This window comes from Capsicum annuum, chromosome 4 (genome assembly GCF_002878395.1).
Source record: "Capsicum annuum cultivar UCD-10X-F1 chromosome 4, UCD10Xv1.1, whole genome shotgun sequence".
Lineage (NCBI taxonomy): Eukaryota > Viridiplantae > Streptophyta > Magnoliopsida > Solanales > Solanaceae > Capsicum > Capsicum annuum.
The window spans coordinates 166782847-166796626 of NC_061114.1; the positions used below are offsets into that span (position 1 = coordinate 166782847).

The 13780-nt window shown below is 33.6% G+C and overlaps 2 protein-coding genes across 4 annotated transcripts; both read right to left on the reverse strand.

Annotated features, from left to right (window-relative positions):
- Window positions 1-249: 249 nt before the first annotated feature.
- Window positions 250-5965, reverse strand: LOC107867751. 2 transcript variants are annotated; one of them, XR_007054470.1, is made up of 4 exons: window positions 5602-5938; window positions 5306-5441; window positions 490-552; window positions 250-420 (listed from the first exon to the last, which is right to left on the reverse strand). XR_007054470.1 is itself a non-coding variant. In XM_016714140.2 (3 exons), exons 1-3 carry the CDS (start codon window positions 5810-5812, stop codon window positions 359-361), a joined length of 336 nt encoding a protein of 111 aa, XP_016569626.1. In that variant the 5' UTR covers window positions 5813-5965; the 3' UTR covers window positions 250-358. The 2 variants fall into 2 exon arrangements, 1 of the variants encoding a protein (XP_016569626.1); XM_016714140.2 differs by lacking the exon at window positions 5306-5441 and having other exon boundaries at window positions 5602-5965.
- A 1085-nt stretch (window positions 5966-7050) lies between these two features.
- On the reverse strand, window positions 7051-12406 carry LOC107867750 (magnesium dechelatase SGRL, chloroplastic). Of its 2 annotated transcripts, XM_016714139.2 has the most exons (6): window positions 12063-12406; window positions 10258-10434; window positions 9945-10103; window positions 7920-8066; window positions 7325-7458; window positions 7051-7252 (listed from the first exon to the last, which is right to left on the reverse strand). In XM_016714139.2, exons 1-5 carry the CDS (start codon window positions 12216-12218, stop codon window positions 7339-7341), a joined length of 759 nt encoding a protein of 252 aa, XP_016569625.1. In that variant the 5' UTR covers window positions 12219-12406; the 3' UTR covers window positions 7051-7252; window positions 7325-7338. The 2 variants fall into 2 exon arrangements, with proteins under 2 accessions (XP_016569625.1, XP_016569624.1); XM_016714138.2 differs by having other exon boundaries at window positions 7051-7458.
- Window positions 12407-13780: the final 1374 nt, after the last annotated feature.

Consider the following 13780-nt stretch of genomic DNA (forward strand, 5'->3'; position numbering starts at 1 on the left):
ATTCTGCATTCGGAACTAAATCAACTACATGTTGATTTAGACAAGCAAGAAAGTTCATCTCTCAGTAATGAAAAAAAAACAAAGGTGAGTAATCTAACTTACAAATAGGATATGGTAGAGGAAAGTATGGCCAAGAACAAAAGTGGAATCCTACTAGAAGAAAATTTCCACACAAAGGATACCAGGATGAGAGGGCAATTACGCTTGAGAAAACATGTAGTGAAAACCAATTCCATGAGCTATCAGAGGTGAAGGATGAAAGAAATCAATTCTTTAATTATATTAGTACATCATATTCTTCTCAGATTTTTAAAGAATCAAGGAAGGGGGAAGGGGAGATATCTAATAATGAATGGGTTTATAAGTTATTCCACTGCCAGGAGAATAAAAATATGGTGCCAGCTACCCACCATGACAAATCTGCGCAGCAAAAAGTTGAGAATTTAATTCATTATCAAAGAGGGAATGCAGCAAAAACTCACAGTGTACCTGATAGAAGAGATAACAGTCCAATACAAGAAATCAAAGAGTTGGCCCACGATAAGCAGCTATCTGCTGACAACATAAAGAAAGCACAGCTTAATTCTCCAATAAAAGTAAATGCTGCATAGAAGGGGAATCTAGCTAAAAAAAGAGTTTTAATCAAGAGCAAGATAAGAACATTCTTGCCATAGTTGACATCCCAATTGCGATACTGAACAAGAATGGAGTGATGATTCAGAATCACCTAACAAAGTGTTACATGCTATACTTTCTCATAATGCAAAAGCAGTGTATGAAATTGGTGGATTGTTAGAAGGGGTAAAGGAGACATCATCCTACCAGAATTAAAAAGAGTAAATTCATAGGGAAGTAGACTTATCACACAGAGCCATCCAGTCTGCAAAGCAAGCTAAGAAAGGAAAAAAAATAGAGCAATAGGGAAAAGAATCTGCCTAGCAGATTTCAACCTAAAAGAGGGGGTGGAAGTCAATACTCTAAGCAATTATGAAAGCATTGATTTGGAATATCAGGTCCGTCAAATCTCAAAAGAACTTTTGAGAGAGTTCAATTACTGAATAGGTTGAATAAATTTTCTTTTATAGCCCTTATGGAACCATTTTAGCAGCCTCAATACATTAATAAATACAGAAGGAGATTCCAAATGCATTTCATGTTTCATAATTGTAATGGTAAAATTTGGTGTATTGTAAATCATGGTTTTACTATATAATAAAGAGTGATACATAGCAATTCCTATATCTGCAAATACAAGATCAGTCCCTTGGTTCATCTTTTCTTGTGACTTTAATCTATACTAAATGTGACAAAAGTCAAGATTAGATCGTTGGGATAGTATCTTTTCTATAACTAATGGGAACTCTGAGGCTTGGCTCATAGGAGGTGATTTTAATTCACTCCTTAGTGCTTTAGATAAGATTAGAGGTTTGTCTGTAACTACTACAAAAATAGAGGATTTCAGAGACTCTGCTGAATCATGTGATCTTTCCCAAATTCAGCACAAGGGTAGTCCTTTTACCTGGTGGAATGGGAGAGCAGGTGATGATTGCATTTTTGAGAAGTTGGATAGATTATTTTGTAATTCTGATTTTCTAGATATTTTTAATTTGGTGGAGGTGTTACATTTGGCAAGAGATGATTCTGATCATGCTCCTCTTTTTCTAAGATGTGTAAATATTGAATTTAAGTTTCAGAAGCCTTTTAAATTTTTAAACTTATGGACTGACCATGGTGAGTTTAAAAAGGTAGTCATAAGAAACTGGGATGTGGATAACACTGATAACCCATTTCTTGATTTCAAAAGGAAGATTAAGAAAGTGAAAAGAGCTCTTTCTAAGTACAGCAGACATACTTTTGGGGATATCTTCCAACAGTTAATAATCAGGGAGGAAATAGCTAAGGTTAAGGAAAAACTATTTGAAGATTCACCTTCACAAGAAAATAGATTTGTTATGCAGAAAGCAAGGGTTGAATATATCAGGTATCTTCAACTAGAGGAGCATTATTGGCAACAAAAAGCTGGGTATGACTGATTTGAGAATGGGGATAAAAATACCAAATTCTTTCATAGCATTGTCGAAGGAAGGGGGAACAGGTTAAAAATCTCTAGGATTCTTAGTGAATCTAGTTGTTGGTTAGAAGATGAAACTCAGACGACAAGTGAGGCAATATCTTTTTATCAACAACAATGCACAGGTAGAGATGCTTTAGAATTCCCTCTTCTAGATCACATTCCTGATTTAATTACTGAAGCAGATAATAGGGTCCTAGAGGCTACACCAGATGAGGACGAAATTAAGCAGGCTGTGTTTATATTAAATAGGGATAACAGTAGAGGACCTGATGGACTTACAGGTTTTATCAGGTTTGCTGGGACATTGTTGGTGGAGATTTGAGGAGACTAGTTTTGGACTTCTTTGCAGGTAACACTCTTCCTAAATTCATTACTCATACTATTTTGGTTCTCCTTCCTAAAAAGAATAATGTGCAATCCTTTTCTGATTCAAGACCAATTAGTCTGAGTAACTTTGTGAATAAAATCCTTTCTAGGATTGTGCATGATAGGTTGGAAAGTATTTTGCCTAGATTGATTTCTCCTAATCAATCGGGTTTTGTTAAAGATAGGAGTATTGTGGAAAATGTTCTCCTTACTCAAAAACTAATTATCGATATAAGAAAAAGAGGAAAACCTTCTAATGTGGCATTAAAGTAGGACATGGCAAAATCCTATGATAGGGTATATTGTTTTTTTTTTTTAATGAAAGTGATGAGGAAAATGAGTTTCTCTAAAAAAGTAGTAGATGTGATTTGGAGATTAATCTCTAATAATTATTACTCTATAATTTTAAATGGTCAATCAGTTGGCCTTTTTCACTCTACAAGGGGGGTGAAACAAGGGGATCCCTTGTCCCCTACAGTTTTTATTATATCTTCTAAAGTGATGAAAATAGCTCTTAATCAGTTATTTGATGATATTTCTTATGTAGGGTATGGTATGCCAAAGTGGAGTTCTAACCTGAACCACCTTGCTTATGCAGATGATACCATCATATTACTTTTTCTAATAATTACTCTATGAGTAGGATTATGAGTGTCTTGCAGGAATATGAGCTTGAGTCTGGCCAAAAGATGAACACGGACAAGGAGTTTTTTTTTTATATACATCAAAATACCCCCTCCAATATGGTGATTTAGGTTGAGCAGATTACAAGGATGAATAAAGGTTTTTTCTCTCTAAAATACCTTGGATGTCCCTTAACTCATTCCAAGAAGAAGAAAGAGCATTATGTTGAGTTGATAGACAAGATCAGAGGTAAGCTTCAAGCATGGAAGGGCAGATTACTATCTTATGGTGGCAAAAAAGTTCTTATTAAAACAGTATTACAGAGTGCACCACTTTATGTTTTGTCAGCAGTAATCCAACCAAAGAGTGTTCTAAAAGAAGTGTAGAGAATCTTTGCCAAATTCTTTTGGCAGAACAAAGAAACAGGAAAAAGTAAACACAAGGTGGCTTGGAATAAACTTTGTATCCCAAAAGGAGAGGGGAATGGGGTTTAGATCTATAGAAGATATGTCTCAAGCTATGCATACCAAGTTATGGTGGAGGTTTAGGACTCAAGGCAACCTGTGGTCAAATTTTATGTGGAATAACTATTGTAAAAAATAGGTGACATCATTAGTGCAATGGACAGGTGGTTCTCAAGTGTGGAAATCTATGTTGAATAATAGAGACAAGTTAGAATAGTATTTATGGTGGGAACCTAGAGGTGGGACTTCTACTACTTGGTTTGACAATTGGACAAATACTGGTCCATTATTTATGCAGCAATCTGAGGTACAAACTTGTTATCCTTTGACTGATATTTCAGAATTTCTAGATACAGAAGGTTGGAATAATGAGGTTATGCTGGATAAAGTCTCAGCGCATGTAATAGGTCATAACAGAGACAGTATGGACTTGGTTTGCTATGAAGATTCTATGGATAAACCCCGGTGGGCCTTGAATAGCACAGGAAAGTTTACTACCAAAAGTGCTTGAAACTTATTAGACAAAGAGCTGATGAAAATGAAGATTTAAAAGCAACCTGGCATAATGGATTGCCTTTAAATTATCGTTCTTTAACCTGGAGAATTTGGAAAGGCATAATCCAAGTTGTTGGTTTGATGAATAACTGGAACTCTGAGATTTCATAGAAATGTATTTGTTGTAGTAATCCAAAAAGGGAAACTATTAATCACCTATTTCTTAATGGTGAAATTGCTAGAAGGGTGTGGAACCATTACTGTGGTGCAGCTGGATTAGTTTAGCAGAGACTAAATGTGAAACAAAGTGTTAGGATATGGAGAACTCAAGCTGGTAATTATAGATTGAGGGTTGTTTCAGTGTTGTTCCTATAATTATTCTTGGGTTTTCATGAAAGAGAAGAAACACTATTTTGAATTGGGGAAATTATCAAGAAAGAAAGATTTACTTGGAAGTGAATGATACTATTGCAAAGTTCATAAATCTTAGATTCAGAATGGAGGTTGCAGATAAAAAATAGCATAGTATAATTGATGATCTTTAGAGTTATAGCAGCTATTATTCATTCAAACTGGTGAAATAGTTTCCTTTTGAGACTGGTTGGCTAAAGTGTAACATTGATGGTGCCTCTAAAGGAAATCTAGGCCCTAGCTCTATTGCATTTTGTATTAGAGATCAGTTTGGTGATCTAGTGGTAGATGAAGGATCTAGAATCAAAGACACTACTAGTTTGATAGCAGAAGCTATAGCGTTCAGGGAATGCCTACTGTTCTGTAGTGATAACTTTATTCAGTAAATAATTGTGAAAAGTGATTCATGGGCAATGGTGCAGATTTTAAATCTAAATTGAGAAGCCCCATGGAGTATGCCAATTGTGGTCAACTCCATAAAGTCTATGATGGAGAATTTATCAGTTAGAGTGGTGCATTCCCTTCGGGAAGGCAACATTCTAGCTGATTTTTTTACTAACTTGGTTTTTGATTTTGCAGATGATTTTCAGTCCAATTGTCTTGAAGAGGTGCCAGTGAAAGGAAAGGCTATCATTAATCTAGACAAAAAGGGAACTCCTAATATTAGAAGAACCTCAAAGAAAGAGTGAACAAACAACAACACCAACTCATACAAAAAATTTGCAACAGCAGAACAGTAACACAAGAAATAGGGCAGGATAATAAGGTTCATACAATGAACATGTCGGAGGAGCAAAAGGTAACATGGGATATGTAGATAATTAGAGCAGCTCATAACTTTGAATTAAGATAGAAATCAGAGAGGATTAACCTCGACCAATAAAGTGCAAATTGGTTGGGAATAATTGATTTGGGGATGTTTTAAGGAGATGATGATACTTGTTGTTGGAAGTGATTTCCTTTGCTAAATACTCAAACAACAGCTAAATCAGATCCAAAATAGGTCCCTACAAATGATTAAGAACAACCTTATACAATGACAAAGTTTTCAAATTGTAACTTACTGGAATTTATGTTTCAGTTAAGATATTGGTATTCGATTCTTAAGAATCTCAATCCATTGAGCTATGAAAGTAAAGAAGGTAAGATTAGAATTTAAAACTTAACTTAGGTGGCTGAGAAGAAGATAATCGTGATTGGTGAATCTCAGCAGTGGTGGACAGAGGAGCTGCGGAGATAAAGATGAAAAGGCAACAAGAGGTTCACAAGGCGACACCATATCAGCATCAACATCGTTGGTCAAATGAGAATGGTCGATTTGTATTGGTAAGGCGACACTAACACCATCACAGCAGCACCTTCGTTGATCGTTGGTCATTGAAGAAGATTGTGATGCCAAGGAGAACAAGTCGACGCCTTTCCTATAGAAGTAGCAGCATTGTTGGTTGATTAGTATTCTGGAAGCTTCAACAACTTTCCAACTTTCCTAATCTAAAGAATGGTTTACTTTGTTTCATCGGTTATTATTAGGACCGGGTCACTTTTGGGCCCGGTCTTGTAATTTAAACTCATTTTCGGTTTTTAATAAAAGGGCCTTGAGCCCAATTTTAATTTTTTTTTTAAAAAAAGTTGAGCGACTTATAAGCAAAATACATATAGTTGAATGACTTTTGAAGCCTTAGTTGAGTGACTTTTAAGTAAAAATCAAAGTTGTATGACTTTCTGAGATAATACTCATTAGCTGACTAACTATTTGGGATATTAACTCGGAATTATTTCCAACATAGAGTTAGGTTACGTATGTTTAGGACTTAGTTGAGTGATTTTTAAGTAAAAATCAAAGTTGTGTGACTTTTTAAGATAATATTCATTAGTTGAGTGACCAAATACCATTTGGGATATTAACTCAGAATTATTTCCAATCCACAGTTACGTTATGTATGTTTAGGACTACCTATTTGGTGTGACATATCACTTTGATTAAGATTGTAGTTTGTTATTCTCATTCTTAAAGTTGGTTATGCTGAATTTGTCTTATAGGAGATCAGTGTTTTTAAAGGTGTGGGTGCAAGGTGACTTTTTACTTTATAAGGAACAAGGCGTAAGCTATAAAATGTAACTTTTTGAATATTGTCAGTTTTTAACATTAATCCCCGATCGAAAATACTTAGTAGTCATATGCAGCTTTAGTTTTGCTTCTACTTTTCATTCTCATTTTCCTTATAAGATAGCAAGTTCAGAGACACAAATATGTAGAAGTGACACTGATAAAAATGTTGCCCAGAAAATCCTGGGTATGCCACAAGGCAAAAAGGATGTGAGTTCAATATCCTCGGTAGTATTTTCTTGTGTACTTTATTAATCTGATAGCAAGATATTATTCAAAAATAAAACGATTAAGAAAGTAAATGAGAAAATATGATATTGTACTATGGTCAAATGTCACATCTGAGTGATCCATCGGGCAGTTTGTGAATATAAAGCAATATTTCCGAAAGGGTTCTCATAAAAGGACATTTAATTTTTGACAAGTGAGACCGATTCTAAAGAAACAAAGTGAACAAGTCAAACTTGTATATGAAGATATTCATGGAGCATGTATGAAACAGGAGCATATGGAACAATTACTGATTGATCATATGAAAGGGAAAATAGTCTTTGGTTTTTACAAGAATTGTCAGTCAAGAGCTCATTCGAAAGAATGCAATTACATACATACAAAGAATCTAATGACCTTGCAAACAATTCTCGTCTTTACAAGTCAACGAAATGTAGGATCCCATGACTCTAAAATGTGTTTCAAGAGAGATCCTTCCAACTGCAAAAGGTAAGACTTATTAGGTAGCCCAACTTGAAGCCTCCAAAATCCATGAACTCTTTAGCCTCTCACCTTAGTGTATTAGATTAGAGAAGGAAGGTGAAAAGAGCTTGGAAGATTGATTTTGCACTTCCCTGGATTTTCGGAGGGTGAAAATCTCCCTTGCTTGTCGATAACAGGCCATTGATACTATCCCCTTGTCTTCCCTGGAAAACAAGAGTGAGTTGTATTAATCTAAAGTATAACTTTGAATACAGTTCTCGATTCAATAGCACTCCCTCGTCCAAATGTTCATTTGGATGATCAAAACTATAAATCTTTTAGTTTGACTTCAAGCACCAACTATATAACGTTTCTTTAAAAATAAAACTGAACATCTTAAAACTGTTCCATAAATCACAGATTTTAAAACTTGGAATGATAAGAACATGCTTAAGAAAACAATGATCATACAAAAGGTTGGTTAGGCTAGCAAACTAGTAAGTTTGGCACATAAAAATGTAAGAAACGAGAGATTTTTTCTAATACTCCCCACATAAAAGATATCCTTTTCAATTCTTTTTTGTCTGTTGAACGATCACAATGACTTTTGATTATGAAAAATTGGTTCTTTCAGACAAAAAGGTTTCAAGAAGTAGCCGATGACATTGTAATAATTCTGTGCTACCTTAGCTGCATCTTTTAGAGGACCCCAGCATTCTACACGGTTGTACTTCTTTGAGCTTGAGTGGAAATAGACTCGAACGATTGCATTCATTAGTTCGTTATGCTCCTTGAAAAAATTTGAATCCCCATAGAGCACAGCCTCAAGGACCTGAGGTAAATCAGTCTTAATCTTAACAGAGTAACCAAACTGTAGACCAATTTAGCAGTGAAAACCAAACAACACGTCGACAAAGGAATGAAAAATTAAGTCCTTAAGCTCATAAAAGTGGCTGCAAAATTCTAAAATTGTTTTACAAGTTGTGCACTAGAACTGTTGGAAGTCAAAAGGAAATTCATGTAAGATGATGAAAATTTGAGAAATACGAGGAAATTTGGTAAGAAGAGCATTTTCTTGAGCTCAACTATTAACTTCATGTGATTAGGGACTAACATCAATGTGGTAATTATTTTCAGTTACACCTTTTTCTGAATTAACTTCCCAGAGAAGATTACTTTACCCAAACCTTGTGCTAAAGCTAATATATAAAGTGTTAGCACAATAATTTTATTCTTGAATGTAAGGTATCTGGCTTTTTCTGTTTCAAGAGACTCATAATTCATATGCACTGACCCACACAGTTTTCAATAGTTGATACTAGAGCCAGCTAAATGATTGAATAAGTACAAATTGGACAAGCGTTGTACTTTCTAAGCAGATACGATTCTTCTTAGGGTGTGTTTGGTACGAAGGAAAACATTTTCCAAATCTAACTTATTTTTCTCAAATTTAAAAAAAATGACTTTTCTTCAAAAATATTTCAAATTTTTTTATCACCTCATCACCTACCCAAAACTCAAACCCCTACTCCTCCTCCCCCCAACCAACCACTCCTTCCAAAAAAAATATTTAATTATTTAAAAAAATTTGATCTTTTTCTTACCTTCCTCTACCTGACCCCGTCCCTTAAAATAAATAAATTTTAAAAAAAATTTTTTTTTTGAAAAAATTTAAAATTTTTCCTTGACCCACCCTTACTCCCCTACCCTAACCCCCATCCCCTACCAATCCCTATTCAAAAAAACTATTACAATTTTTTTTCTTACCTCATCTCCTAACCCGAAACTCAAACCCCTACTCCCTTCAACAAAAATAATTTTCTTAAAAAAAATTCAAACTTTTTTCTTTCCCTCCGCTACCCAACCCCACCCCTACCAACCTCCCCAAAGAAAATTATTTTATTTTAAAAAAAAAAAAATCTTACCCCGTCCTTACTACCTATTTTGACAACCTCAATCTCCACCTACCAACCCGCTCCCAAAACAATTAATTTTTCATTTATTTAAAAATAAAATAAAAATTTTTTCTTATCCCACCTTTTTTATTCTATTTGTTCTCATTATTTTTATTAAACATATACAAATACTTCTAAAAAACATATATTTACCCAATTTACATAACGAACACAAGAATATACGTAAGATATAACTTATTTTTCTAGAAAATATTTTTCCTCCTTCATATCGAACACCCCTAAAAGAAATATTTTTTAGGGTCAAAAATAATTTTTTAAAATGGATTTTTACTATTTAGCTAAACACTAAAATGCATTTTCTGAAAAGTATTTTTTCATTTACCAAACAAACACTGAAAAACATTTTCGAGAAAATATTTTTCATCCGCCAACCAAACATAAGAAAATAAGTAAGAAACTAACGTATTTTTCAAGAAAATATTTTCTAGTAAAATATTTTTCTTCATACCAAACACACCCTTAATGTTCGTCCCTTTCAGGGCGAGTTTATATAACTCAAAGATCAGAATAATGATTGACAAATGAAATGAGCTTATCAATGTGACTTGCAGACTTACAGGGTGCAACTTGTTGCAGCTATGCAAGACAAATTTCAATTTGGTGGAAAACATTTTCCAAATCGAAGCTTTTCTTTCTTTTTCTCCAAGTAAAAGCATAGTAACTGATCTTCTAAATTTACGGGGTCTTTCCTACATAAGGCACAAAATAGGAGGGCCCAGATTTTTTGAATTTACCAGTGGCAATTCCTTGGAGAATATATGGTATCTGAACTCGGCAGCCAGCTCTTGTAGAGGATTCGGTCCACTCACATAACAGTGGACATCAAGAAACGAATTGCCTTTCACTTCTGTCCATTCAGCAACCACGTCATCCTTATTATACCACCCTTTCAACTACCATAGAAAAAAAGGGTACAAAGATTGAATTCAAATTACAAATTTTCATAATAAAATGTTGAGTCAGTGGGAAAATCATTTTTCAGAAGAGAAGACATAGATGCAGCTTAAGGATAAACATTGCTCATTTAAAAGTGCAAAATTTAATTACCTGATCGTATTGGATATTATTTGAGATGGTTAATGTGAGATTAGCAGTAAAATCACAATGGGATAGAGTATACGTCCTTGGAACAATACTAGAGTATGTATCAACTTCTTCCCCTTTTAACAGGACTTCCAGCTTTGAAGCTTCAAATCTTGCTGGCGGACCCAAGAGCCTAACAGCCTGCATATGAAGACAAAAACAGTATTTACTATTTAACAAATAAATTTAGAAAAAAGAGCTACAGAGATTTAGAATTAGAGGACAAAAGACAATTGTATGGGTTTAGCTACATAGTTGTCATGATGGATCAACTTCGCTTGAAATTTGCATCGGAGAAGAGATCTATCATTGCATTTTTGGTCTTTTAAGTCATGGACTATCATGTCATGTTAGAAATACCGCCTCAGTTGGCACAGTAAAAGTGAAATTTTATAAGGAGAAGAAGGAAGATGATAATGCCGAATGTGCAGATGAACATAATGAATAATTTGAAAGAGAGGATCTCCAGTGATTTTTGCCAGGAAGAAAAAGTTTCCCAGCCTTTGCTTTGCATTATATTCTAATTCTGCAGGATAGTTAGCTAGTTGGAAATCTATTCTGCATAAAGAAACTGTCTTTATTAAAAAGCCATCTTTATTAGGTTTAACAGAATCCTGATTCATTATGCCTTGCTTTCAGTAAGTTATACTAACTTCTCGAGCTCGGGTTCCACAGATTTCTGTATATCAAAACTACTGGACAATGCCAAACCGCTTGCTCTGAGAACAGTAAATTAGTTACAATGTGGCAAACCAGCATGTTGATCAAATAGACAACAAACAAAAATTAGCACCCATAAGTTCCTCGCATTTGTTAAACAATCTGCTGAAAAAGAACCAATAGCTTTGTTTTTCATCTCAAAATCTATTTAAAAAAAGAAACATCATTTGAAAGTCGAACTTTTAAAAGACTAGCATAATGCTCCATTCCTCTCATATGCGAAATACATAATCTACTCCACCTAGCCAATTCCCAACCCCATAAAAAGAAGGGAAAAGTATCCAAGGATGTGCCCTAGTGGTCACTCAAGTCGATTGATCATCATGAGGTCTCAGGTTCAAATCCCAGTAAAGACATCAATTTGGTGATTTCTTATGTGTTCTAGCTTTGGTGGATAGAGTTATGTGGTACCGTTGCTAGTGAGAGGTGGCAGATATAGTGTGAAATTAGTTAGGTGCACACAAGCTGGCCCAAACACCACGGTTATAAAGAAATAAAGGGGAAAAATAATATAAGTGCAACTACTTGAGAGGCAAAAAGGAACATGTCAATGGCGAAATCAAAATATCCCAATTATATTACTGAAATGGGATGTTCTACGTGCACACTTATCCAAGAGATTGAAAAAGTAAGCGAGTTCAAAATTGCAATAGTAAACAATAGAAAAAAAAAAGTCAAATGTACTAGTTCCTCAATTAACTGTTCAGTTTCTCTGCCAAGAAGCAAATTGTATGAAGCTATCAATGTACTGTTCAGTTGCACTTGACAGAGCAGCGCAACAGCATTCAAACAGATCAATATAAAATACATTAATGAACTCACTTGCAAGAAAGTTATATTTCATTCAATAAATCGCAACAATTGTGGATCAACATTACATAGCAAAAGGTTGTACAATAGGGAATGAACCACAGTCCACAGAATTTTTATCACAAAGATGGGATGAACCCATATCCAGGAAACACCTAGTATTTACCAAGCAAACTACAGAATATATATTGACAACATTTGCACCAAAAAAGAGAGAGAGAAAGAGGAGAAAAAAGAACCTGAAAGACAAGGGTGTTGTAAGGGGGTTTTCTGTTACTAAAAGAAGAAAGGAGAACAGCAGGTGTTGTTGAATGCTTAACTTGACAACTATGAACGTAAGAAGAAGAAGGAGAAGAAGGATAATGGGTAGTAAAGCGACTGGCCATGGACTGCATGACAAACTCATCCTCTCCTCTTCTCCCTACTACTATCTTCTATCCCCTTAAACATTTCACAACCATTTATTTTTCTTTTTTGTTTCTTTCTATTTCAACAATGGCAAAATTACTATTGTGTATGTGTATGTGTATGTGACAGAGAGACAGGAGAGGATTTGTGGATATGGAGAAAGGATGGAATTTTTTAGACTTTCATATATTTTTTAAAATGTTTTTTCTGAGTAAGGAGGCCCCACAAAATCCATCAAAATTGAATGGACCAATAGCTCATCTACATTTGTGTGTAACTCTCATCTTCAAAAAAGCCACATACAATTACTAGCTGTTTGGACATAAAAACTACTCCCCCCATCTCATTTTATGCGTCGCCATTTGATCGAGTACATAGTTTAAGAAATAAGAAAAGACTTGATAAAGTTTATCAAATTATCCTTTATCAAAAAACGTGTCAATATTTTTATTTTTTAATTAAGTGCGACCAATAAGAATAAAAGGGTAATTGTGTTTTTAAAAAGTTGTCAAATAAGGAAAGACGACACTTATTTTGAGACGAATTAAAAAGAAAATGATGAAACATAATTTGGGACGGAGGGAGTGCTTCTTTTCGGAGTTGGAGTTGGAGTTAAAGATGAAGTTGCAGTTGGAGTTGTGTTTGACCATGTCTTTTTGAAAATTTTTTTTAGACTTTTGCAAAAAAAAATTTAAATATGATTTTATGCCCTTAACTTTTAAAAATTATTAAAATCACTCAACTACTAATTTACCTACTAACATACAACCAAATGTTTGAGAAAATAATTTATATGTCTTCAATTGATAAAATAATTATTATGATTGTTATTCTTCTAAAATTTGAATAAAAATATCACAAACACGAGCTAAATAAGTTTATCTAACCATAATCTATTGAATAGAGAAAATATATTTTGATAAATATGATTGATGGATATAAATATATTTTATACATTCTTAAATTTGTTGATAAAAATTATTTAATTAATTTCACTTGAATTAATTATTTTATTGAATTTGATCTTTTTTTAAAAAAATTACGGATGAATTATTTCTGAATAGATTAGTGCTAATTTTTTACTTTTTCTTTATTGATGATATTGATTTTTCTTGAATATTATTGTATCATAAATATGGATCGTTACGTTATGTTTGATATGCGACTTTATTGACCACTTTATAATAATTTATTAAAATCATAATAGCCATTATATGACATATACATAAAATTAGAATGGCAAGAAAAAAATATTAAATTTCTCATTTTTAAATAACATAATGTATTAGGCCTTATATTTCTATAATATAGTTCATTCAAAACAAAAATTGATATATTTCCACCATAGATTGACATTTATTATTTTTTACTTCACATTAGTAAATTTTGGTTAAAAGAAGAAAAAGATATTAGAATATCTGTAACAATTAAAAATGATGTTGTACCATAGAAAGTAAATAATAATTTTTTTCTTGGTGGTTGGTTGTAGTTATAAGAGGGGTTTGTGTAAAAATTTAAAGATTGGGGTTATATGTAATAATAATGAAAG

What these genes read in the sequence shown, in the direction of transcription:
- LOC107867750 (XM_016714139.2), bottom strand. Translation starts at nt 12,218, where the DNA reads ATGCAGTCCATGGCCAGTCGCTTTACTACCCATTATCCTTCTTCTCCT. An exon ending in ACAACACCCTTGTCTTTCAG is followed by an intron (nt 10,435 to 12,062) that starts GTTCTTTTTTCT and finishes CTTCATATGCAG; the next exon opens with GCTGTTAGGCTCTTGGGTCC. An exon ending in TCTCCAAGGAATTGCCACTG is followed by an intron (nt 8,067 to 9,944) that starts GTAAATTCAAAA and finishes GATTTACCTCAG; the next exon opens with GTCCTTGAGGCTGTGCTCTA.
- LOC107867751 (XM_016714140.2), bottom strand. Translation starts at nt 5,812, where the DNA reads ATGACCAACGATCAACGAAGGTGCTGCTGTGATGGTGTTAGTGTCGCC. An exon ending in TCTTCTTCTCAGCCACCTAA is followed by an intron (nt 553 to 5,601) that starts GTTAAGTTTTAA and finishes TGTTGTCAGCAG; the next exon opens with ATAGCTGCTTATCGTGGGCC. An exon ending in ACTGTTATCTCTTCTATCAG is followed by an intron (nt 421 to 489) that starts GTACACTGTGAG and finishes TTTGCTGCGCAG; the next exon opens with ATTTGTCATGGTGGGTAGCT.